Below are 26863 nucleotides of genomic sequence, written 5' to 3' on the forward strand. Positions count from 1 at the left end.
CAACTCTTTTCATCCATCTATTCATATATATATAAAAATATGACTAATTTCTCTTTTTTTCCCAAATAGCTGTTTGATGAAATTAAATCACTATTCATATGTGTCACAAGTACAGATAGGTCTGGACCGTTTTAACCTACAAGACAAAAACTGCATATAATTAAATATGAATAAATAAAAGTAAAATTAACCCTTACGTATCGCAATATCTTTTCATTTTGCCTCAACTGCTTGTTAGCTTCACATGGATTTGGAAACACGTGTTTTTATTTATTTATTCATTTTTTTCTAAAGCAAAACTTGTTTCACAGCTAGATGTACCTCTGGAGTTAAAAAAAAAAAAAAAAAAAAAGTATTACCAATAATTTTAGATAGTAAACCAGAGCGTACATCACTTGCATGTCACTGTTCTGGACTTCATAGTCATAAAGATGTTTTTCATTTACTTTCACTCTTGCTAGCTGCAGCCACAAGTATTGTTTAATCAATTTCATTGATTCAGTGGACTTACTGTTATCAGAATGAACTAATTTGAATGTGGTGAATAAACAGACTACACACAAGTTGCCTAAGTACTAAGAGTACAAAACACTCAAACAAATACCATTAATGTGAGACACAACACTATCTATGGTATCTATACTTCATTTTTGATAGAGCAATTTAAAGTGCCTGTGACACAATAAAAAAAAATCCTAAATGGCATTATTATGTGAATTAAAATCATATTTTGAGACGATTCGACTATATACAACAATTTGGCAAAACACAGATTACGAGAAATGAGTCTTTTAATCTGCCGTTTAGCCACACCTGTCATTATAGCGCTCTAGCGCCTCCAGCTGAGTGATGACGGCTGCAGAGTAACAATTTCAGCTGATTTAGAATCCAGCCCATTGAGGGGGAAGATTCAGAACGAGGAAAATGTGACAGAGAGCGGCAAAATGTCAACATTGTTTTAATCTCTCTAGTCCAATATTTTTACAGGATATTCTTTTTATCTAAGTATTTTTCCCCAATTGCTGAATAAATTGACAAATAAAAGTCTTGTGCTAAATGAAATATGAAATGTTAAAAATGCATTTATTTAGTACGACAGGGCTAAGTTACTGCATAATGACCAAAATTGCCAACTTCATAAACCTCCCAAATGGTATTTCATACCACCGGGGTTCGTCTGGCTTTTGTCATTACCCTGCCCCGGCTTCGGAGACTGAGGAAAGAACATAAACAAAACAGGAGGCGTGAGAGTAACATGCTAAACCGAACCAAGCGGCTCTTCCAAGTCTTTTCCTTGCCTTTCGAAAACGAAAAATCACACGAAACTCCCCCAACTCGTGTCATACACGGTGGCAGGGTGGATTGTCTTCACCAATCGGCCAGCCCCCAGCGGCGAGCAAGTTTCGGCTCGTCGTTCTGCCGTGGCCCTGGCAGGTAGGCAGTGCTTGTCGCTGGGACGCAGAGGGGAATGAACGCCGAAAATGGCGCATTCTTGGTGGACAAACCGGCCAACGTCGAAGAGCGTGGCTGCCCGATCCCAAGCCGAGGATAGTGCCCTATAGGCGGGCACGCGAAGAGGACAGAAGGGGGCTGGAGGTGAGGACACAATCGAGAACCGGAGACGAGAGCGGGGGGGTCCCCGAGCCCAAGCCAAGGATAGTGCCTTCTACGCGGGCACACGAAGAGGGTAGAGAGAGGTGGAAGTCTTTACACAATCGAGAACCGCAGACAAGAGCACGTTGCTGCCCGAGCACGGACGCTCATTGGCCGACGACCATGGTGTGCAACATGCCGCCGGTCGTCAGCCGAGGGGCCTTCTTGGTGGACAGGGAGCATTGTCACCAACAAAATGCAAGCCACCTCCTTTTTAAAACTTTTGCCATGATCCCAGTCTTTGACAAACATAAAACATGTTGCTTACTCACTTAGTCATCAGTCCAATGGTCTCTTGATTTTCAGACTTGACTTGCCCATTCTTTGCGGTGAACAAGGATCTTTTGGAAATCCAAAAAGCTTCACACCACTCTCTCTAGTGTAGCAACAAAAGCCTGCAGCACATTGGGCTGGGGTGACCAGTGTTTAAAAAAAGTAATTAATTACAGTTACAAATTACTTCTCCTAAAAAGTAATTGAGTTAGTAACTCAGTTACCTGAGTGTAAGAGTAATTAGTTACTTGGCAAAGTAACTTGTTTTATTTTTCATGTTTTTTTTTTTTTTTCCATTCAAAAACAAAAAATAATAAAAACATAGATCACACTATGTGAATTTCAAAGGGTTTTTGGGACAGTCGCCCTAGTCCAATTATTTACCCTAAACTTAACTAGAAACAGGGGTATTGTGGATATTTTGATAACTAGATAGTAACCTTTGCTATGTTTGAAAATCATTTAATGTTGTGAATCAACTGTTTAAGTTGTTTAAATTGCTCCCGTTATTGCATTAGTTCCCTTCTGTCTACTTTCAACATGTGAAAGTTTTAAAACTGTTCCATCATTTAAAGATAGATTTAAGTCAAGAGTTTGCTGATTTAGGAGTATTGTAGATACAAAGTTACTTAGGTTCGCTAGGAAGGTTCTGTACAACAGAACCTTTCTGATAAGTGTACAGCTTTAAGATGGCGGCTGTTCACCAACGCCGGCAAGTGTATCATTTCGCATCTAGTTCATATACATGTGATATCTAGCGTAGCATCATGTGGGCGAATTTTGTAGGCTGTCGGCTACAGTCAGGTATTATTGGAGCCACCTAGCCTAGCATCGCGTTTGCAATGGCGTCACGACTCCCTCTTTCCCACTCCCGCTCTTCTATCTCCGTGTTTTGTAGACTTTTCTCGCATCATTCAACATACGCAGTAACGCAAAGTAACGCACGCCTTTACATCCTACGTAACGGTAACACCGTTGCAAAGATGAGAAAAGTAATTAATTAGATTACTCACTACTGAAAAAAACGCCGTTAGTAACGCCGTTGTACTCTAACGCCGTTATTAACAACACTGGATCTGACACAAAAATAAACAAATTAATCCGCAAAATCAGCTGAATCCGCAGTCCTTCTGCATACAATAGTAATGGCTGTATTGTGAAATGATTAGTCCGCTGACGTCATATTCGCCTTCCTCAATCCGAGTCCATGGCTTGAAGTCTCTCACTTTTGTAGCAAGGAATTAAAAAAAAAAAGAATAAATATATTGATCGCTTCCACACACATCCAAGCAGTCCATTTTATTCAGGAGCATAAAATACTGCGTGTAATATGAAACATTCTTTTTTTTGTGTCACAGGCACTTTAATCTAAGCCGAATACTGTGTTTTTAATCAATCCTTCGGTTAGAAAAACTACAGACGACATTAAATTTATGTTTATTTGGAGCTCTATTGTTTCCCTAATTATATTGACGGCGCTTGAGCCATGTAATCACTGCTTGGATTATGTTGCCAACAAACTTCACTTTTGAGATTGAAGTCGATAGATTTATGGATTTGCTATTACCACAGGGAGGTGGTCTCAGTTAAAGAATCATTGCAATTTCCACCTAGCCTATTTCCCATGAGTCATTTGGGCTCGACTGGTCAAGCATGACTTGTGCTTGTGTGCTGTGTTGAAGATTCTGAAAAACTAAGAATTCAATTTTTAAAAGGCAGGGCTGTTCAAACTGCCACAAACAAATTCCCCCATTAACAACATTCTGAAATTCTCTTTTAGGTTAACAATGAACTCTAGGCCTATATTTTATACTCATCACAACAATTTGGTTAATTAAAAAAAAAAAAAAAAAAAAAGTGGTATTCCGTTAAGTACAGGACAGTATTTTACAAACTGTTAAGTGTTAAATAATAAACATACCATATAATCTTTCTTAGTGCCTCAAACAACAATATGGGGATGACAATGATTAGATTTTAGTAATCCTATAAGGACGAAACCTAAAACCAAACTCTGAATTATATATACTGTATTAAAGGGATCACGATAATATTATGCCATAAGGACTGTCAATTTTCTGTGTGCACTCATTGGCCAAGTCGCACCGCAGTACAAAAATATAGTTAAACTGATTAACAGGGAGTTAAAAAAAAAAAAAAAAAAAAAAAAAAAAACGTTTTTGTCCTTTCAAATATTTAAGTGCAACATTGATGCAGTAATACTGTAAATAACTTGCCATCCTTTTCTAATTAGAAAGTCCGCCCATCTCATCTGACCATAGGACATGTTTCCAGTAATCCATGTGCTTTGTTGACATGTCTTCAGCAAACTGTTTGTGGGTTTTGTTGTGTACCGTCTTCAGAAGAGGCTTCCTCCTGGGGTGACAACCATGCACACCAATTTGATGTAGAGTGCAGCGTATGGTGTGAGCACTAACAGGCTGACCCCCCACCTCTTCAATCTCTGCAGCAATGATGACAGCACACCGGTAACGAGTCACATGACATTTTGGAGGGACAATGACAAGCAGTACTCATTTTGAACATTTAGGGATGTATGTAGTTTTTAAGGGGTGTACTCACTTTTGTTGCCAGGGGTTTGGATACTAATGGCTATATTTAGAGTTATTTTGAGGGGAAAATAAATTAACTCTATCATATAAGATGCACACAGACTACTTTTCATTGTGTCACAGTGTCATTTTGTCACTGTTGTCCCATGAAAAGATTAATTTAATTATCTGCAGAAATGTGAGTGGACTTTTCATTGTGTCACAGTGTCATTTTGTCACTGTTGTCCAATGAAAATATTAATTTAAATATCTGCAGAAATGTGAGTGGTATACTCACTTTTGTGATACACTTTATATTCTTTTGTCCACAAACTTTTCTTTTTGGTTTGGTTTTCTTGTTGGTTTGTTCGTTTATCTTCTTTCCTTCTCTCTACTTGCTACATGCCTGATTGATACAGCTGTAATAACCATTGAAGGATGGTCACAGCTTTTTTATCTTCCTCTTGACTTATATATACAACTGGGAGCTGTAAAGGCTACCATGTGAGAACCAAATGCAATAAAGTATTCTTCGAGCGTTTATATTTTCTAACATTCTCAGTGAGAAGGAACAGTATGTAGGGAAAAGCGATCATGAAAAATTGGTCTTGTATTCCTTGTGAATCACTCGGGACTTTGAAGAGCTTTAGAGTTTTGTATTACTGATGTTTTCCTTCAAACAGTAAAGTGCATGGATTATAGGGTGAAAAAACATAAATGACAGACGCATCAACATGTTGAGAAATACCCACTGCCGTTTGAACGCTGGTCATCGGAGAATATACAGTGGAACACATTGTTCCTTTGTTCTTGCTGGTTTCATCATATGTAATCACACACCAGTATCTTCAGTCCCACACTGTAAACACTTTATTGTGTTCCTTTTGTTTATTTGTTTTCCATTCTGTTTTCCACAGTATCAACTGAGGCTGAGCTACTTTTTGCTGTACTGTACAACTGTGTATACACTCTACTTGACACATTGGGCTCTATTGTTTTCAGATGATGTGTAAATGTAGTGTATTTTCATTAAATTGCATACCACATTGCAAATATTTTGGATTTTGGTAGACCAGTCAGTGCCGAAACAGGCATCCTGGCACAAGTGACAATTTTGTGGATAGAAGACTCACTTTTATCATCAGCAGACACATCAGCAGACACTGGCGTGAATCCACCAATGAATTTTTAGAGTATTTGGCCGTGTTTTTTTTTTTTGTTTGTTTGTTTCCTTGTAGTAAAACAAAACCTGCACTCTTAAATGATAGTGAATTTTCACACAAAATCCAATCATTGAAACCGGAATGAAGTCATTGACCAAATGTTTACAAAATCAAATACTGTATATCCTACATTCAGTTCTTGTGTGCCCAAAAATAAACCAACTTGGGAATTGGCAGAAACAAACAACCAAACATTCAAACTCACCTACGAACAGTGTTCAATTAACCCAGTACTTCCCAAATAGTGGGGCAGGCCCCCCTGGGGGGGCACAAGGTGATGTCCAGGGGGGGTGCAAGTGACTTCGGGAAACATAATTTTTTTGCCGTAATAGAATAATGTGTAATTGCACACCCACTCAGTGGGTGGCAGTGGCGCTCTGATTTTCAGAGTGTGCGCAGCAATTTAGAACCAATCGAGCACACAGCAACGAGTATGGAGAAATGAAAAGCTTAGACGAGGAAATATGACGATGCATATGTAGCATTTGGCTTCACTTTTAATACAGTGGGGGACGAGGAAAGACCTGTATGCTTCCTGTTTAATGTTGGCAGCGGGCAGCATGATGCCAGATCAATTAAGATGTTACTTAGACTACATTAGACTCCAATCACATTGATAAGCCACTTGATTTTTCTCAGCAAAAAAGTGCCGAATATTGCTGGCAATCTTCCCTCTTTATGAGTGTTACATCAGCAAACCAGCAAGCACTGTTAGCATCATATAAAGTGGCATACCAAGTTTCTCAGTGTAAAATTACCCCAGACCATAGCAAAGGAGCTAATACTGCCTGCAGCAAAAATAAACTGTCCAATGACACTGTCGTTTATGTTTTATTTTTTTTCGGTCAAATTGTTTAGCATTTTGTACTCTGAGATAATGTAAATAATCAATTTGAATTTATTATTAATTAGTGATTCTATTAAATTTTATTTTTCACTATCAAATGGTCAAAAATTGTACTTTGAATATATGTGTATGTGACTTTTTTAATTCAGGCAAATTGATGCGATTTGTGTTTTCTGTTAAAAACAAAACCAATGTTAATAAAGTTATACTTTATTGTAAGTTGATCTATATTATTTTTTTCTTTTAATGTTAACAAGGACACAATGTTATGCAAAGGTGTACTTATAATAATTTTATAGACAAATGATACTGTTTACAGTGACGGCAGAGAGTTGGGGGGGCGCGAAATGTTTATATCTTCCTGAGGGGAGCGTAATACAAAATAGTTTAGAAGCACTGAATTAACCTAGCATGCATGCTTTTGAGATTTTTGAGGAAATTTGGAGTAAGCCCTTGCAGACATTTGAAGAACATGCAAACTCCCTCAGAGAAAAGCCGGAATCCAGGATTGATCAGAACTGTGCGGCAATTCGGTAGACTGTGCTGTCACTGTGCAGGTTATAAATTGATAAAACCCACATGATTCATCTGTTTACATAATTGCTATAGGTAGGGAAAACGGCCAGTTTGTATTTGTATTTAAAAAAAAAAATCCTGAATCTGAATAATTACTGCACTAACTTACATTACTAATTTACATAACTGACACTAATATGAAACAAAAGTTTTCTAATCCTATTTGTTATAGTACGTATGCAAAGAAGCATCACAATTGTTTAACACGTCCCAGACGACTAGAGCATGGGGGTCATTCGGCACAGGTGCTCACATCCTGTGTGCGTTAACAATTATAGTCCTCAAATATATTCTTTGTTGTACTTTATCTTGGTGAAAGCAATTCGCATGCAGTTTTGAAAAGTTTGCTATTTCAATTAAAAAATGCATATTGAAGGTAATGCACTGAAGGTCATTATTTTATTAAAGATTATTATGTATTTTATCTATTTGCAAGCAGCCTGCTTTCTAAAAACGCTAGTCAGAAGGGTTTTGTATTTTGCTCCTTAATTCTTACATTTCAATGAATAATGGAGAAGACTTTTAGAGTGAAGGTGCATCATGCACTTCTGAAGCCCATGGTTTCCAATTAGGAGTGTGGATTGGTGCCAGAGCACATGTTTTTTCCATTGTATTTGTTGGCCCTTTTGAGACATACCCTCCTGAAGAATTAATGAGACCAGCAAACAAAGCAGTACTTGCCAGAGATATTTCATGCTGCCTTCACAAGTTTGCTACTATGCAGCAAGAGATTGTCACATCGCATGCCCGTACGCAGCTGGTTCTCTAAATGGCTGAGGGAGCAGCATCCATTTATATCTGCAACATATTTCTAACTGCTTTGGTACGTGATATCACCGACTACTTCTTGTAGTTTGCCATCAATGTAAAAATATTTAAGCACTGAACCTTGTAAATTGACTGATTTCTCATTCTATATACACTTTAACAATAGAGTACTCCATTTTGAAATACTGTAACTTCATCTTCTTACAAAGAAAAAAGTCCAGTACTGTACTGTACTGTTAAGTGCCCTTCGGCAAGGCACTAAACCCTAATTTGCCGCCAATGGGTTGGCAGCGCCTTGCATGACAGCAGCACCATTGGTGTCTGAATATGTGTCTGAAAGGGTAAATGTGTGCTAATGTAAAGCGCTTTGGGCATTGTAACAATGTACATTAATGTGCTATAATAGTACTCTCCATGTACCATATCAAGAGACAAACAAACAAAAAAAAAAAGACACATTCTTTGGATAGGGGCTGCGAGATCAGTATTTAAAGCCACCCTTTACATCTTCTCCCATCCTTTTGTTACCAAAGAAGAAAATACGAAAGTTATTTGAATATATATTTTGAATATATGCACACATTTTTTAAGCATCTATAGACACCCACAGTTCCTGCAAGCCTCAAGTGCATACTACCAAAAAGGTGGCATAAAATCTATCGTGACAAAGCCTGAGAAAATAGAGATGTTTTTTTTTTTTTTTTTTTTTTAAATTTTGCTAAATGTTTATGGACCCCATGCCAAGATGTTACTTTAGTCTTCAAACTACATCCGTATTGCATTATTTGACGTTTATTTCCTGTTGTTTTTGTTTGCATATTGTATGATACCGCCTGTTGTCCAACCCAGTACAACACTGTCCCCATTAAAAGCATTTGTGTGTTCCTATGAGTGGTAAAATAAAATATTAAAACCATCAAAATATCATTTAACCATTGAAGGGAAGCATTCAAAAACAGCTCTGATACAGAAAAATAGTGAGCTGTTAGTTAATTCCAGTTATTATGTTTTTTCAATTACTGTAGCTTAGCAAGATCTTGCTATGGTGTGTGTGAATATAAAATTCATCAAAACAATAACATTACAGTTTGGCTCTTATACATGTACTGTTATTAATAGGCTGGTGATTGTCAGACATGCACTGTGAAACACTTTTCATAGAGGCAATAAGACAATTAATATGCTCTCTGAGGCAAGTAAATGGGCTGCACAAGTAAATGCTGACACTCAAAGCCATATACAATTTCGCTCTTCATCTAATAACATTGGAAGACATTGAACCCATTGTAAAATGTCACCATTGTTTATTAAAGCTCGTCTTAAAGCTGTAATGGTTCCAATTACAGTGATGATTGTTTCAAAAAAAGCCTGTAAATTATGGACCACAATTGGTCTTGTTTTATCGCTACTACAATAACAAACACTAGGAATAGTGATAGTTGGCTGTAAAGCACGGCAACAGCTTAGCCAAGCAACATATTCTCTGTGTGAATATTAGTAGGTTCAGCTTCCCCATCTTCATGCGAAAGCTATTCACTGTCCTTGGGCATCCAACAGAGGTCAGCTTTTAAAGCTTTTTCTGTTTTACCTCTCTTATTCCTTGGCTGTCTTGTTCAAAGGCCTGTACTCGTTCAGCAACCATGGCAAGGAAAATAACCGAATCGCTTTGGTAGGTCGACAAATTACACAACATGTCATGTTGGTGGTGTCGCAGGTAGCAGGGCCCATGGGAGGTTTACTGGCTTTAATTACATTTCTCTTGCTGGCCATTGAAGAGAAAGGAATTAAATGGGACTGTTTTCTTAATTAGCTCTCACTCCGTGGGTAACCGTCCTGGCTTTCCAAATGAAAAAGTGCATTGATGCGTACAGTCTGTGGTGCATCCAGTCACGCTTATGCAGTAAACAATAGCGCTTGGGAGCATATGTGTGATGTATTAGTGGATTCAAGCTTGGACGATGGACTCTCAGAATGAGCTTTGCTTTATATGAAGAGCTGCATGGAAATGTGTTCCTGTGTTCCTGAGTGGTGGTGGGGGTGGAGTGGGGGAAGGTGGTGTGTCTCCTCGTCCTTTCCCTGAAGGCTGGTTGATGGGGACATGGATGGTCCGTGGGACCGCCCTGGGTCGCGGGGTGATAGCGGCGGCCCATTTGATGTTCCTGTTGATTACTGTTCCTGGAATCGGAACCTACACTGGCAGTGGTGTTGCAATAAAAGAGTTTCATGATGAGAAACATGAACTCTTTGCCTGGGCACAAAATTACAGAGTAATACACCGGGAGAACAGTCTGAGACACAGCTCCTCACTTGCCTCTCGAGTCCAAACAAAAGTAACCGTGCAATCAGATTCGTTTATTTACGTGATGTGGTCTTAACGAGCAACGTCACTCTTGCGCCTCGGAAGTCGTCTCCACAACAACACAGATGGTGAACAGGAGAGCCAATAATATGTTCCAATTAAATTCAGTTTTACATGACCAAAAACACATCGGGTCGCTAAAACCAACAGTCTGTCTCGCGCTAGCCATGTTGAATAAACTTCTTCGTTCTCCCCTTTCCTCGTATGTTTATTTCCTCGCGCTAGAGTTTCTTGTCGATTTACCAACGTCACTTCCGCCCATCAGTGATTGGTGCACTCCGCTGTCTGTTTGCTGTGTTGCTCCGCCCTGGAAATTTGATCCACAGAACGGTTGCCAGACTGGAGTTCCAGGCAAGAGTTTGTATGTCCTGTGCTGGTGTGGGTTCTCCTCTAGTATTCATGGTTCATCCCATCCTCCAAAACATCTTAGTTAGGTTAATCAAGATTCTAAGTTGCGAATGAGTTTTAATGTGAGTGTTAATTATTGTATATACGGTTTACAGTATGTGCCATGTGATAGATTGGGTACCAGTTAAGGTTTTACTAACCCCCATGTACTTCCCCCTTCAGAAGAAATCAGGCAATGACTGAGACTACCGTAATTTCCGGACTATTGAGCGCCCCTGATTACAAACCTCACCCAGTACATTTTTAAAGGAAAAAACTAAAGATGTCCCGATCGATCGGGTCCGATCGCGTCATTTTCAAAGTATCGGAATCGGCAAAAAAATATCGGACATGCCTTTTTTAATATATATATATTTTTTTTATTAAATCCTTTTCTAATTGTATTTAACGTTACAGACAAAATGTCTAACACTCATACACTCATCTTAAAGTAGGCTTAAAATATGGCTATCAAATTTGTCGCGTTAATGGCGGCAATTTTTTTTTTTTTAATTAATCACGTTAAAATTTTTAACGCAACTCACACATGCGCTGCACGACCCACTCACGCATTGTCGCGTTCAATCTATAATGGCGCTGTTTTACCTATATATAGAGCTAAAAAAGGCAGAGTAAAATGAGTAGAGTGAATTTTGGCAGTCTTTGGAGCCATTCTTTAATTGGCTAAAGCCTTAAAATAGAAATATCGTGGGAAGCAATGTGGGGAAGAAAGCTAGTAGTTGATCTTTTTCTTAACACCCTATGTTATTTCCCAACGCAGAAAAGATATATCAATTGGTGCCACTACGCACAGTCATGGTTGCACTTCCCATCATGCATTTGGGCAGAACAGTTAAATGGCTACAATATCATTTACTGAAAGCTCAACAAATACACTAGATGGAAATATTTAGTCACAATATACAAAGTCACATTTATCCTTTAAGAATTACAAGTCTTTCTATCCGTGGATCCCTCTCACAGAAAGAATGTTAATATTGTCAATGCCATCTTGGGGATTTATTGTCATAATATACAAATACAGTACTTATGTACTGTATGTTGAATGTATATATTCGTCCGAGTTGTATTCATTTTTTTCTTAATGCATTGCCAAAATGTATATGATCGGGAAAAATTATCGGGAATGATTGGAATTGAATCGGGAGCAAAAAAAAAAGCACTCGGATCGGGAAATATCGGGATCGGCAGATACTCAAACTAAAACGATCGGGATCGGATCGGGAGCAAAAAAACATGATCGGAACAACCCTAGAAAAAACATTTTGGACATACATAAGCCTCCCCTGTTTATAAGCCGCGTGTGCCCAAATAGTAACATGAGATATTTATAAAGACAGAGTTTTAATACCATATTTTAACGAATCGTGTTATAATGTAGCGCGTGACTTACTGGAGTAAGGGAGGTTGCGGAAGAGCGAGAGACGTGCCTTCCTGTTGTTGTTGTGGGATGTGTGCATCGGCTGCTACAGACAGCAGTCGTGTGTTTTTCCACGAGTTTCTAAAATAAAGAATTGCAACCTATCTAAGCGGGTGACTCTTAGTCAACGTTACAATACCTTAACTTTTCTTTCCAAGCAGCGCCAGCAACACTGCACTTAGCTGACTCCTCAAGCTCACTCCTGAGCGTGTGTCGTCTTCGTCGTGCAGCAGACCAGCTTTTCGAAACCCGTTGGTGATGGTGGATTTTTTTTTCACTGCTCCACGCTGTCAGACTTGTGCAAAAGTTGCTCTTCGCGTGCGGCCAGTTTTGGTAAACGATCTCTCGCCACTGGTCATCCAAGCCTTCAACTCAGCACGTCATATCCATTTCTTCTAGCATTTTCCATGATGCGGGTCTGCTAGTTTTTCTAATGCACAAAGATGAAGGTCTGTTACTTTTATTCGTGGACAAAGCACAAAGTTAAAATACGGGTAAGATTGCAAACTAGCGTCTTCGTCGACACATATATTCCCCGTGTCTTACGCTTACATTTTACCCTCGAGCGCTCCTGGCGGTCGTTAAAAAAATTGATAAATTGGCCGCATCATTGCATACGCCGCAGGATTCAAAATGAGGGAAAAAAGTAGCGGCTTGTAGTCCGGAAATTACGGTAGTTCACCTGCAATATTAATAGAGATGAGCAATATAGAAAATGGGAGCATGTATTGTGTATTTCAATCACTTACCATTTTCCTCATTGCTCTTTCGTTACATTTTTCATTTCGTCCTTCTTTGTCAGTCTTGCTCATCTTTAGCATTCGCTTTCCTCTGGATGTGCTTGGAGATGGCCAAGCCACAGCTGAGAATTTACTGCCCCATCAGTTGCTTCTAATGTATAAAGTAGAGCGTAATGGCTATTGAACAGAGAGAGTTATGATGCAAGGTATTTATACCCTTGTCCCCTTTGTCCAATAACATGATATTGAGATTGAGCTGCCCGCCCAGCAAAGGGTGATTTGAGAAACACTGGATTTTGGAATAACCCTAATTCACCCCCCCCCCCCCCCCCCCCCAACTCCACACACACATACAGTACACCCACCCCAACGCACCCCGAGAGTGCACGCAGAACCACACAACAGAGTCCATCACTGGCCTAATCTCACGAGTTTGAATTTTATTGGCTTTCACACCTTGTGTTCTCTTGGGAACAAGGTCAAGCCTCATAGAATTTAACCTCAACTATAGCCTTGGATTAAAGGTCATTGTTTCGTCCTTCACATCTTTCATGACCTATGACATTATAATGTCACAGTACATCAGGATTAATGTGGTACCACACCTCTGGACCATTTTATCTTTCACTGCGCTAGCCCTATTTCATATATAGGAGCCCTGCTCTACTGTTGTGTGGGTGTGTGTGCAAATGTGAGTCTGCTATCAATGGACATGTGTTCGTAAATACAGTAGAGAAACCTGAGAGTCTGAGGATCCACTGTTTGTGTTGACACTAAGAGAGCAATGCAACAGTGTGGATCAATAACTAAAAGTGCTAGATAAAAGACATGCATGCACAAAGCCACACATACTGTATAAGGAGCAGTAGTGAGTTGGAGGTTCACTGCTGTATGATAAATGTTTGCAGAAGGCGATGAGGGCAGCAACGAAAAAACAGCACGACACCTCCAAAACAACTCCAATGACGTTGGTATTAAGACATGTTTCAAAGATGCTGCAATTACAAAAGACAAAAGAAAAAAATTAATGGTAAGAAAATGTAAATGTTCCTAGACATACAGTACAATGTGTCTGAAAGGCAGGGATGTAGGTATGAAGTGGTAGGTAGGCAGGAATAGATATGATTATTTTATATTAATCCAAAGTCGATAAACAGGTTAATACCGTGGGAACTGCTGCCATTACTATAACAGAGCTTGTGTGTGTGTGTTTTAAAAATTATTATTCTTGTGAATCATTTTATATGTATGCATGCATGCATGCGCGCACGCAGTTGCCTTGTGCTATGTAGTTCTAAATGGTTGTCAGGATCATCCAGGCGGGGCCCAATCCCAATCATCCACCGGGGAAGCCTTCTCCACTCTCCAACAGATTTCCCTGGTATTTCTCCTGTCTTAGATTGCATAGCTGTGTTCTTGCTTGCATCACAATTTGCTTTATCCTTCCTTTGACCATCCAAATGACCTCTTGCTCCTGTATCCTTTCTTTCATAAACCCAAACCCCGTTCAATCCTTTGAGCTGTGCTGAGATAGTTGACCCAATTGACCAAGCAGGACTATTTTCAAATTTGCTCCTGGTATTTTCCAACAATAGCCAGTCATTTGTGATAGTAATAATTAGGGTTGTTTCGATCATGTTTTTTTGCTCCCGAGCCGATCCCGATCGTTTTAGTTTGAGTATCTGCCGATCCCGATTATTTCCCGATCCGATTGCTTTTTTTTGCTCCCGATTCAATTTCAATCATTCCTGATAATTTTTCCCGATCATAAACATTTTGGCAATGCATTAAGTAAAAAATGAATAAAACTCGGACGAAATATACATTCAATATACAGTACGTATGTACTGTATTTGTTTATTATGACAATAAATCCTCAAGATAGCACTGACATTATTAACATTCTTTCTGTGAGAGGGATCCACGGATAGAAAGACTTGTGACTTTGTATATTGTGACTAAATATTGCCATCTAGTGTATTTGTTGAGCTTTCAGTAAATGATACTGTAGTCATGCCCAAATGCATGATGGGAAGTGGAACCATGACTGTGCGTAGTGCTAGCAATTGATATATCTTTTCTGCGTTGGCAGGTAACATGAGGTGTTAAGATAAAGATCAATTGCTACCTTGCTTCCCCACATTGCTTCCCATGATATTTCTAATCGTAGGGAGAGGGATTGTAAGGTTTTAGCCAATTACAAAAAGGCTCCAAAGGCTGCCAAAATTCACTCTACTCATTTTACGCTGCCTTTTATCTCTCTATATAGGTAAAATGGCGCCATTACAGATTGAGCGTGACAATGCGTGAGTGGGTCGTGCAGCGCATGCATTAATTGCGTTAAATATTTTAACGTGATACATTTAAAAAAAAAAATAATTACTGCCGTTATTAGGATAAATTTGATAACCCTACCTTAAGCCTAAACTAAAGACTCTGGAAGAGTGAAACCTATTATGTCTGTAACGTTAAATACAATTAGAAAACGATTTAATTAAAAACACACACACACATATATATATATATATATATATATATATATATATATATATATATATATATATATATATATATATATATATGTATATATATATATATATCAGAGGTTGCGCTAGACATTTTTGTTGTCTGTCATTTTGACTGACAGGGTCATAAAAATCCGGTCATAGTCTATTTTTACCCGTCACTTAAATTTTTTAAATGATAATGATGACATATTCAATAGTATTTAGTTTTCATTCATTTTTAATTAATATTGTAACACTTGCTTGGCGGCGAAAAATTAGACACGGAAGTCGTGGTATTTTTCTCCCTTTTTACTCTGCTTACCAACAACTCCGCCCCCAAAGAAAAAGAGGCAACGATAGAGACCCCAATCACCAACGTCACACAACGATCTTAATTGTGGTTGTCAGCCCAAAATCTTCTAAATATATATTAAATGCATCTTAACAGATATAAAAAGACTACTACATAGTCTGTGGTGATCGTTTGGTGCCCAGATTTCTTGTCGAATTACAGCAGTCCATCTCGCTCTCATCTCGGGTCTCTCAGAATACGGTAGAACTTCAAGTCTCTCCATCTATCTTCTCTGTTACAGCAACCAACCGCCACACACGCCTTCACCATTTTGATTATTAATATTAACGAGCAGAAAAACACGCCGTAATAGGAGGCATGTACGTAGCGGTAATGTGTAACAATGACGAGCTGACACACAATATGGCGGCTCCGGTCAGGGGGGCGGAGTTGTGACGTCATGTGATTGGGTGATTGGATGACGCGCTGGCACACCGGGTGCACCAATAAGAACCTCGCGTTGATGTGTCAATCACGGTGCCGCCGCCAGACCCCGGTGACGCTACAATATTCTGACAGAAGAGCCAACGACGTCATGCATTAAGAGAGACAATAGCTAATATGCTGACTCGCCACCCTGTGGTCTGGGGTGTGAATTGCAACCTGTCAAAATGACGGACGGATTTCAGTTTTTTCCGTCACCGTTTTAAAAAACCGGTCAACGACGGAAAATATCCGGTTAACGCGACCCCTGATATATATATATATATATATATATATATATATATATAAGGGCTGTCAAACGATTAAAATTTTTAATCGAGTTAATTACAGCTTAAAAATTAATTAATCGTAATTAAACGCAATTCAAACCATCTATAAAGTATGCCATATTTTTCTGTAAATTATATATATATATATATATATATATATATATATGTATATATATATATATATATATATATATATATATATATATATATATATATATATATATATATATATATTCTGTAAAATAAATTGTTGGAATGGAAAGATAAGACACAAGATGGATATATACAGTGGGGAGAACAAGTATTTGATACACTGCCAATGGGAAAACCCACTGGCAGTGTATCAAATACTTGTTCTCCCCACTGTACATTCAACATACGGTACATAAGGACTGTAGTGGGCATTTCACTCTACTGTCATTTAAATCTGTCTATGCTGTCCTCACTCCGAAGCGTCTACTTTTTCCAAAGCTAGACAGCTAGTGAACGACGCCTTAATAATCAGACTTCTTCCTTTTTCATCTGATTTATTAATAAAATAGCCTCAAACCATTGTCCTCTTTAGACCGTCATAAAACTACCAAAAAAAAAAAAGTACACAAGCACTGCATTAGCAACAACGTTAGCCTAGCACGATATACAGGTTCACTAAACATAAACAAAAAGCGTCTCATGCAAAAAATAGAGCATTTCGCTTAGTAACATAATATGTACATTCTTTACAACAACCATACTTACGGACAAATCTTGTCCAAGGATCATATAAGCACAACATTACAACGTAGGCGTCAGCTCGGGACGTTGTGCAGCCATATTGAACTGGCAAGAAAAAAATAAACCATGTCGCAAAGCGACCACAAGAGTTCGCTGTTAGCACAAAAAGCCTTGCTGTAAAACTTACCAAAAGGCAGAATACTGTCTGAGCGGGACATGTGCGTTAATTGCGTCAAATATTTTAACGTGATGAATTTAAAAAAATAATTAACGCGCGTTAACGCGATAATTTTGACAGCCCTAATATATATATATATATATATATATATATATATATATATATATATATATATATATATATATATATATATATATATATATATATATATATATATATATATATATTAAAAAAAAGGCATGGCCGATATTTTTTTGCGGCATCCCGATCAATCGGGACATCTCTACTAATAATAATTGTCCTCTGTGCTTCAGACCTACATGCAGTATGTGTATTTACAATCGAGTGTCTAGTATGTGCCTTTACAATCCTTTCAGACTGTAGTTTCATCAACAACAATCAAATCCATTGCATGCAAGCAACGCTACAAAGTTAATTTATCATAAAATAACAATAATAATTCTGTTAACGCTAATAATACTGTACTGTGCAACATGTGAGATGATACACTTTATTATTGGACAATGTGTAAATATGGATTATTTTGTGGTCTGAAAGTAGCGTGAATTGTGCAACTTTTTACTTAGTGTCTTTAAAGCGAGAGGATGACAATAATGCCTCCAACTTAAATATGTACATTTAGTGCATTCTTGGTAAATGTCACATTGGATCATAAATAAACAATGTGTGAAATATAGCTTGAGGGGGAAAAAAGTGGTTTCGTAGAACAACTTGCCAACAGATGGGGAAAATACACTGATGTAAGCCGTGCCATTGATTATTAGTGTAACAGTTTTAACCTCTGAAATGGTAGAGAAATTAAAATGTAGTAAAACAAATGCATAATTATTTGTTTAACATTTATTGAAAGATTTTGGAACAAGGAAAAACACTTTTATACAACAAGGCAAACAAGAACAAATATTTGACTGACTGGATTCCTACTGCCTACTCGTTCACTTCCAATTTGTCAGTGCAGGAGGGGAATTTAGGCTTCCTTCTTGCTGTACAACTAGGCTTTTTGTGGTGTGTGTGACTTTTTGAGTACATCACCTTTTGGGATGATTTCATCATTTTCTTCAAATGTAAAGATGGAATTTCCATCCACAGACCTCTTAAAAATTTGCTTTTTTAAACTTTGCACTGATATCAACTTCATAATTCTCCACCATTCAAGATTTGTTTTACCCGCCAACTTCCCAAGGATAAAGTCACCAGCAGACAACAAACGTGTTCCCTTCCCACATATATGTGATTCGCATATGTTTGTGCAATGTAAAAAGTTAGACAAAAATATCAGAACTAACAGAAATTTTGAATTGGACACCACGTTCTGCATTTCCCTACCCGACTTCTGCTAAGGTTACTCGGTCGAGGTATTGACCAGCTTGAACAGAGTTGATGTTCCTGTTAGCTGTTAGTACTTAGGCAAATCTCTCGCACAGCAACCTAATAAGGCACTCACCACCTCATCAGAGGGCTCTGTGTAAGGCAGAGTGACTGGCACTCTCTATGGTGGACGGTCAGATAGGAGCTCCCTATGGCTTGTATGGTAAGCGAGTCTGATAGAACGTAACCCATGATTCTGGAATTATGAATTTTATTCCAAAAAGAAGAATGTCCCAGAGTTTTAGCGATCAAATATATGAATGAAAAGTACAAATATTTATAAAATGCAATAAAGTAAAGCACAATTTACAGGCCCTGTGGTAAAATTTACCGATACCCACTATTTTGGGGAAAAAAAAAGCATGCCCCATGTTAACGGTATAAACCTATAGTGTAGCTTAATAAAGCTCTAAAACATATGTTAACTGTTTTAAAACCGAAACTTCTTATAACAGAATGGTGAAACAGTGCCTTGTTATTCAGAATTATTCCTCCTGCGTCTCTGTGTTGCAACTAATAAGAGAGGTAGTCCACGAGCACCTGCTCACTGAATACCTACATGCACTTGAGGAACTTGTGTTTAGCTACTTTGCATAAAAAACCTCAAGTTTCTAGCATTTTCCTACTTTTGAGTTCCACTTGTGTTCTGTCCAAACTCCTCCTCTCTCATCAGGCTGAAAATGTGCTCCTGAGCTAAGAATTGAAGAGCTAGATTGACCCTAGAGGCCATTTATGAGATGTGTGCCACTCTGAAAACAACAAAACAACTTCAGCCTGTCAGCATCTTGACCCATGTGTGCTTACAATGCTGCATCCCAGCATTACCAGACATGATACTCCTACGACTGTCACACCCGGTCAGATTCAACAATTTTATTTTTGCTTAATGATTAACAAGTGTATATGTGCCATGTCCATCCCTGATATAAAGACACAGTGCCTCTCTACAGCAGTGATCCTCAAACATATACACACAGAAAGCATTTGGCTTTCCAAATACCACCTTCACTCGTAACTGTCATACACAAGTGTCATCAAATCGTCATAAGTGACAATGATTTTTGTCAGTGTCTCTGAAAAATAGAACGGGTATTTAATTCCTAAAAATTACTTGTAATATTATTGCAAAATACTTTAACATTATGCACAGTTTAAACATCTGCATTGCATTCAATACATTAAACTACAGCCTATTGAGCCTATTGATTCCTATGAGACATCTAGACCCCTAAGGTCGTCTGGAACGGGTCTTCTGCATGTTCCAAGAACAAGAACCAAGCAGGGTGAGGCAGCATTTAGTTATTATGCTCCTCACCTCTGGAACAAGTTACCCGAACGTCTGAAGTATGCTCAAACTGTTAGCTCCTTTTAATCAAGGCTAAAAACACTTTTGTTTGGCACTGCATATCCATAACTGTCTATATATTTCAACCTACCTGCCTTCTATTCCTCTTGTGCTTATCTCCATTGCTGATTTCAATGATTATTAGTAGTAGTAGTTTTTGCTTTATTTTTATTTTTGTTTTATTTTTATTTATTTATTTTTATTCTGTGATTAAATGCGATCATTTGTCTTGGTTTTTACGTTGTGTTGATTTAAATGTGATTTTTATGGTCTTCATGTGATGTAAAGCACTTTGAGTTGCCTTGTGTTGAATTGTGCTATATAAATAAATTTGCCTTGCCTTTGCCTTGCCTATTGGCCTATTGGCCTATTTGAGCAATGTTTGTATGAGATCGCCTCTAGAAAATCAAAATACTTTTGCATTAGTGTAAAAAACTGCAACTTGATGATTTAATGATGCTGCTTCTGATTGGGTGTATGATGGAAAAGGGGATCCAAAAGCAGACAATGGCATAAGTGACTCTGATTAACAATGTTTTATTGTTGCGAGATTGCGAAGTATTCAGACAGGCTGAGGAAGACAGGCACCAGGGAAAATTCAGACGAGGGGAGGGTCCACTGGCTTTTCAAGGCTGCTGATGGTGATAGCCTGCACCTGTGGTTGCTCCACAAGTCTGACATCCAACCTGTAAATTAGATTTAAAAAACGCACACCTGCCGGAGGTGGCCCAGGTCTCAGGAGGGAGGGGCCGAGTCCCTAACAGATGCCTTCTGTTTGATCTGCCACTTGTTGAAGCAAATCTTCTTCAATGGGCTGGCACGTTATATTCCACCAATCCAACAATCGACCAATAGGATTGAAAGCATTAAGTCTTCCAGTCTTTCTCCAAGTTGATGTGTGAAAATTACTGTTCTTTTTTAACCAACAAAAGTTAAATACAACTAAACTGTGCATATGAACTTCCATGTTGCACTAGAGGGAGCCCATTTACTACCCATGTGACCAGGATTACACGTTGAGAATAAATGACCTACAGTGTGTGAGGGTGAGCAGAGAAGCAGCAACAAGTGACCCAATAGTAGATTTGCACAAAGATTTACGGCTCTATCCTGTGTGTTGTCACAGCCTGTTGTGAAGCCTCAAAAGACAAGCCAGTCTGGCCTCCCACAAGCTCCTCCTTAGACAAAAATCAATACATTGTCTTTCACAATGCTGATGGAAAATAAATTAAAAAATCAATGACAATGTAAAACATAGGAAACAAAAACAATCATATGCAGTAACTAGTTTTCGAGTATACACTACATGGCTGTTATATGATAGTGCAACGAGCATTATAACATACGTACATGTAATGAATGATTACGAGTGCACAGTGGACAGAATATTCATACAGGTGTTAGGTTTTCATCTTTCAATAGATGAAATATTCTTTCCAATTGCATGATGAAAAAAAACATTCATTCTTTGTTTAATATGACACCTGAAAATCTGATTAATATAGGTAACTAGCAATAAGGATGTTAGTGAACAGTAAGCGTTCAGTTCGCAGTCCGTTAATAGTTGATTATTGCTTGCACATTGCAAACGCAAGCAACGTATTAGTTGCTGGTGTTCTAAAGACAATATCAAATAGTGGCATTCCTGTGTGAAAGGGTCCCATAGCAACACGTAATACAACAGATCCTGCATCCTTTTGACATACAGTTGCTACATCAAGGTAGTAGGATAGCTCTTTTCCCACACTATTATGCATTGATTTTTATTGTTGCACAATACAGCCACAAATTTTCTCATTGTAAGGAGGAAAGGAAGGTTATAGCAGCCGTGAAAAGTATTTATCAGCTTCAGCTGACAGTTTTAAGTCGTTGTCATCAGTGGATGGCGGCTTCTGATCAGGTGTCCCGCCTGACCTGCAGTTTTTTAAAAAACATTTTTTTAATGCACTACATGCATCAGACTTCTGTTGCTGTCTCACTGCTCCCTGGCCAAGCTCTCCTATCTTTAATGCATAAAATGCACTGCCGTCCCCTCACAAGTCCTTTTCAGTGTTGGGTTAATGGTTGCCAGTCTTTCACCTGACAACCTTTATATAATAAGGTAGTAGGTGGGTTCCACTTTTCTTTTTGCCTAGCTCTTGGGCCAGGGCCTCCTCCTCATCTGCAGTGGTTGGCATGTGAGGCCTAGTCCCGCACTGGGCAGCCTGATATGTCATTACACTCCAATCTGACCTACCTTCCCTCTTCTAATCCTTTGATGCCCCCTCCCCCCAGTGTATCCCCTTTGTAAAAGTAGTCATACTTATGTTGGGTAGTCTTATATATTAATTCATATCATTGGATCACTTTTCCCTCTGCTGTTTTTCTCTGTCCCCCAAAACCCTTTTCTGTCCTGCTGCATTCTCTGAATAAACAACACAATCTAAACAACCACTATAAGAATACACCAAACTCCCATGTGGTACACTAATACTCTTACAACCTTTAGAGCAGTGCTTCTCAATTATTTTGTGTTACGCCCCCCCAAGGAAGACATAAATGTTTCGCGCCCCCCCAAACTCTCTGCCGCCACTGTAAATAGTATAATTTGTCTATTACTATTATAAGTACGCCTCTGCCTAACATTGTGTCCTTTTTTTCTATTAAAGAAAAAAAATAACATTGACCAACTTATAAAAATATATAACTTTATTAACATTGTTATAATTGTAACAGAAAAGACTTAATGCGCATCAATTTGCCTGAATTTTAAAAAAAAAGTCACATCCAAACTGTAAAAATACACTCAAGGTACATTTTTGACCATTTGATACTGATAAATAAAATGTAATAAAATCACTAAATAATAACAAACTCAAACTGATTAGAAACATTAACTCATGAGGACGATATGCCAAAAAATTTGACCGAAAAAAACAAAACTGAAAAGAAAAAAAAGAGTGTCTTTGGACAGAAGGACAGTTTTTATTTTCGCTGCTCACGGTATCACCTCTTTTGCAATGGTGTGGGGTTATTTTGCACTGAGCATGCTCACAGTGCTCACTGGTTTACTGATATAACACTGACAAAGCGGGACGATTGTTGGCAATATTCGGCACGTTTTCGCTGAAAAACAATCAAGCGGCTTATCAATGAGATTGAGGTCTAATGTCTTTAAGTGGCGTCTTAATTGATTTGGCTTCCGGCTGTCCGCTATTAATCATTTTTAGACACAGTAAACAGTGGTCTTTCCTCATCTCCCACAGTATTAAAAGTCAAAGCCAAAAGGCAAACGGCCCAAAAAACCGCACTCTCGGTGGCCGAGGGAGAACCGGAGTTGAGGGCAGTCGTCGTGACGATCCTAAGCCGAAAATGGCACTTCTCAGGCGGACATGTGATAACCGGAGAAGACAGTGAGTTGCTGCGTGAGTCCGGCCAGAGAAATGCTTTTGAAAACGGTGCACAGCTCTTCATATCTCTTTTCTGTGTGCTCTTGCTTAGTTCAAAAATATAGCGTGCACTCTGAAAATGAGAGTGCCACTGCCACCCACTGAGTGGATGTGCAAGTACACTGTATTCTAGTACGGCAAAAAATAAAAAGCATGTTCCCCGAGGTCACGTGCGCCACCTTGATATCGCTCTGCGCCCCCCTGGGGGGGCGCACCCCACCATTTGAGAAGTACTGCTTTAGAGGCAATCAGATTTACCATTCTCCACGTCTAAGCAGTTGACCAGGACAGGTTAACTAATAAATAAAAAATAAAAAAATAACACTGTTTTGCTTGTCCACCAACATGTGTTCTCTAATGGTCTTCGTTTTGCAAAGTAATATTGTTATTAAGAAAAGTGAGATTTTTTTTATTGTTTTATTTTTTACTGTACGTCACCTGCAGAGCAGCATAGACTCCTCAAAACAGGACACAGTGAGTTGGCTTCAAATTCAATTTAGTTTGAGTCATCTGGAGGACAAAAATTGTAAAGAACTGGTATTATATGTTGTAAATGTTTATTTTTATAGACTGAGTTGAACATGTGTGATGATAGATCAGCGTTTTTTGACTTCATAGTGAATGTGAAGAATAAAGAATGGACATAAAGTCAGTGAATATCTTTTAAGAAACAGAAAAAGAGGTCAACACAACCAATTTGCATCTCACATTATTTGTGTCGAAAGATTGTAATCAAGCTTAGAGACCAATCTGACTGAACACGAAACAATGTAAAAATAATGAACTCCAGTGAATCAGCAGTGACATCTGCAGAAAGGGGGGAACAAAGGCTTTTCACTTCTGTGCGTCACTCGATCTGTTAGTGGCATTGGGGCATGGACTTGGTGCCAGCGCACAACTACTACACCCCTACCCCGTCACTCAAAACTAGCACATATCTCCTGGGTGCACACAGGAGATTGCTTGAACTTAATCATTGCCACTGCCAGCATTATTATCATTGTTCATCATCGTAGATCCTGGATTTAATTTTTGAGTTGATATCCTAATTACTTGATTATATTATGGAAATTATTTGTTAATGATTCCCAATTGCAATGGTTTGCAGAAGGCATTAATTACTTGGAGAGTCTCAGGATAAGTAATGATTAGTTTGTTCTAATAGACAGCCTCTCCCTGATTCTTGGTCAAACACAAGAATCAAAAGTTGATTCATTTTCCAAATGCACTGAAGTTGATATGATAAAGATGTCATCATACTAATAGTACGGTATATCCAGAAATCGCAGACATCAAGGAGTGGTCGAGATTTTCTTTTTCATATATTTACTCCTTTAAACGTTATTTTTATCATTTTTCTTTGTTTGGATCGATTATTTATCATCTAACATATCGGAGTAAATGCGACAGTAACAAAAAAAATACAATTAAGCGATAGTTATGAGGTAGATATCCGTGACTTTTTTACAGACGCCATTTTTTTCATTGTGACGTCATTTGTTTAAAAGTTTAAAATATGCGAGTGAATAATTTTTTAAAGTCGTTTTTTTTTTTTTTTTTTTTTTTAATAAGAAATTTTAGACATCAATTAATAATTCTAAGCTAAAAAGACAGACATTTTGAATAATAAATATAATTAATTACCTGAGTTTTATGGCTGGGTTAAAACAAAAGTGGTTGCACGACGTCTGTAAACCGGGGTTTTCAGGGTAAAACCGACAAATTAAAAATAGTTTGGGGGTTTAATGCGCCATGAATCTGCTATATATAGACCTAATGTTCTATCAAATACAACAGTTGTTTTGGCTTAAAATACAGCAGTTTCTTTTAAAGATGAGTGCAAGAGCAGAAACTGTTTTTTCAGTGTTGTCTGTGTTTTACGCCATACATATATATTTATATGTATATACAGTGGGGAGAACAAGTATTTGATACACAGTCAATGGGAAAACCCATTGGCAGCGTATCAAATACTTGTTCTCCCCACTGTATGTATGTATATATATATATATATATATATATATATATATATATATATATATATATATATATATATATATATATATATATATATATATATATATATATATATGCATGTATGTATTTATATATGCGTATTTAATCTCAATATAGAAATTATATATATTGTCGAAATTCTCCTTTTTTTTCTGCATTTTATTTTTGACGGCCGTTTTTGCAAGCAAAAACTCATGCATGCCCATTGGGCTTGGTGAATAATAAGATATTTTAAAGTTTTCAGACATGATTATCAAATTGTAAAAAAAACTAGGCCTGCAAGCAGGACTGAACGGGCCCTCGCAATCTAGCGCAACTCGGACGTCACGCAACTCGGACAGTGGGCAGGTCAGGGTGGTGGCAGATCGTCCTCTCTAATCATCTAATTAGAACCTAACATGCGCGAAAGTTGCCTCTTTACATTCACACACCTAAGAGATAAAAACCCCTATTGGACAGAGGACTACAAAAAAGGAGCGAATATAGGGTCATCACGGCAACAGACAGAGACATGTGGACATGGGCCGTAAAATAAGTATTTTAAAAGGTCTTGAAACTACAATGACCAACCTGAAAAGAACTGGACATATATTTTAAAAAATGAGTGACTTTCTATTGCCACTAGTTGGCACTGTAGGGTTGATGCAAATGACCCCTACAGGACCCTTCAGACTATGACTCAACAAGCACGATATGTTTGGTGCAGATATGTTGTAGAAGTTATGACTGTTCAAAACTTGTGGTGAGACGAAATGGCTTCAGTCATTTTTACTTCTCCTGTTGGACCCTTCTGCTTCAACCAAACCTCAGTATTTTTCATCAGGCACCTGAACACATTTCTTAAATATCCCCTGATGCAGGTTTGAGGTGAATAGATTTTTTTTCCTTGGAGGGGGAGCCTGTTTCGTAAAAAAGGCATTTCCTGTTCCCACTAGGGGGCGCTAGGCCTAATGAGTAATATTTCAATGCACTCGTGTTAAGGGTGGGATCCCGCACATACATGCCGGATATGAAAAAGATTGAACGTTGTTTCAAGGAGCTATTAGTCCTTTACTGAATTTGTCATTTTGCCGAAAAAATGGCCGACTCTGGCACCACGCCCAGGTCAGACCCATGAATGAAAACACACCATTTTGAAAATTTTAGATTTCCTATGTCTCCTGAATTGTCTAACCAATTTTGAAGATGATCCAACTAATTCCCTCTGTGACAAGGTCTCAAATGTGCACCCTGTTAATTGATAAAAATTTCACATTCGATCCAAAATACCCGATTTCCTGTTGGGTTTGGAATATGGGTTCAAGAGACTTTTTGGAGCAGTTTTGCACAAGGTATCGACTCCCCAAATTTCATTGCTCTACGTTAAAAAAACCTAATAGGAAACGCCTTTTTGAAAAATTCA

The 26863-nt window shown here is 38.2% G+C and overlaps 1 protein-coding gene across 4 annotated transcripts in view; it reads left to right on the top strand.

The window, feature by feature from the left end:
* The window catches only part of LOC130912005 (protocadherin-9), a 284657-nt gene that overhangs the window by 121724 nt on the left and 136070 nt on the right, over positions 1 to 26863 (top strand). Inside the window, exon 4 of one of the 4 annotated variants that reach the window (XM_057829750.1) lies at positions 4290 to 9873. The exons of the other annotated variants lie outside the window; for them this stretch is intronic. Coding sequence (XP_057685733.1) covers positions 4290 to 4337 — 48 coding nt within the window. The 3' untranslated portion in view covers positions 4338 to 9873. Of the gene's footprint in view, positions 1 to 4289; positions 9874 to 26863 lie in introns of those variants that run through there. 4 annotated transcript variants of the gene reach the window in all.

This window comes from Corythoichthys intestinalis, chromosome 1 (genome assembly GCF_030265065.1).
Source record: "Corythoichthys intestinalis isolate RoL2023-P3 chromosome 1, ASM3026506v1, whole genome shotgun sequence".
In the NCBI taxonomy this organism is placed as follows: Eukaryota; Metazoa; Chordata; class Actinopteri; order Syngnathiformes; family Syngnathidae; genus Corythoichthys; species Corythoichthys intestinalis.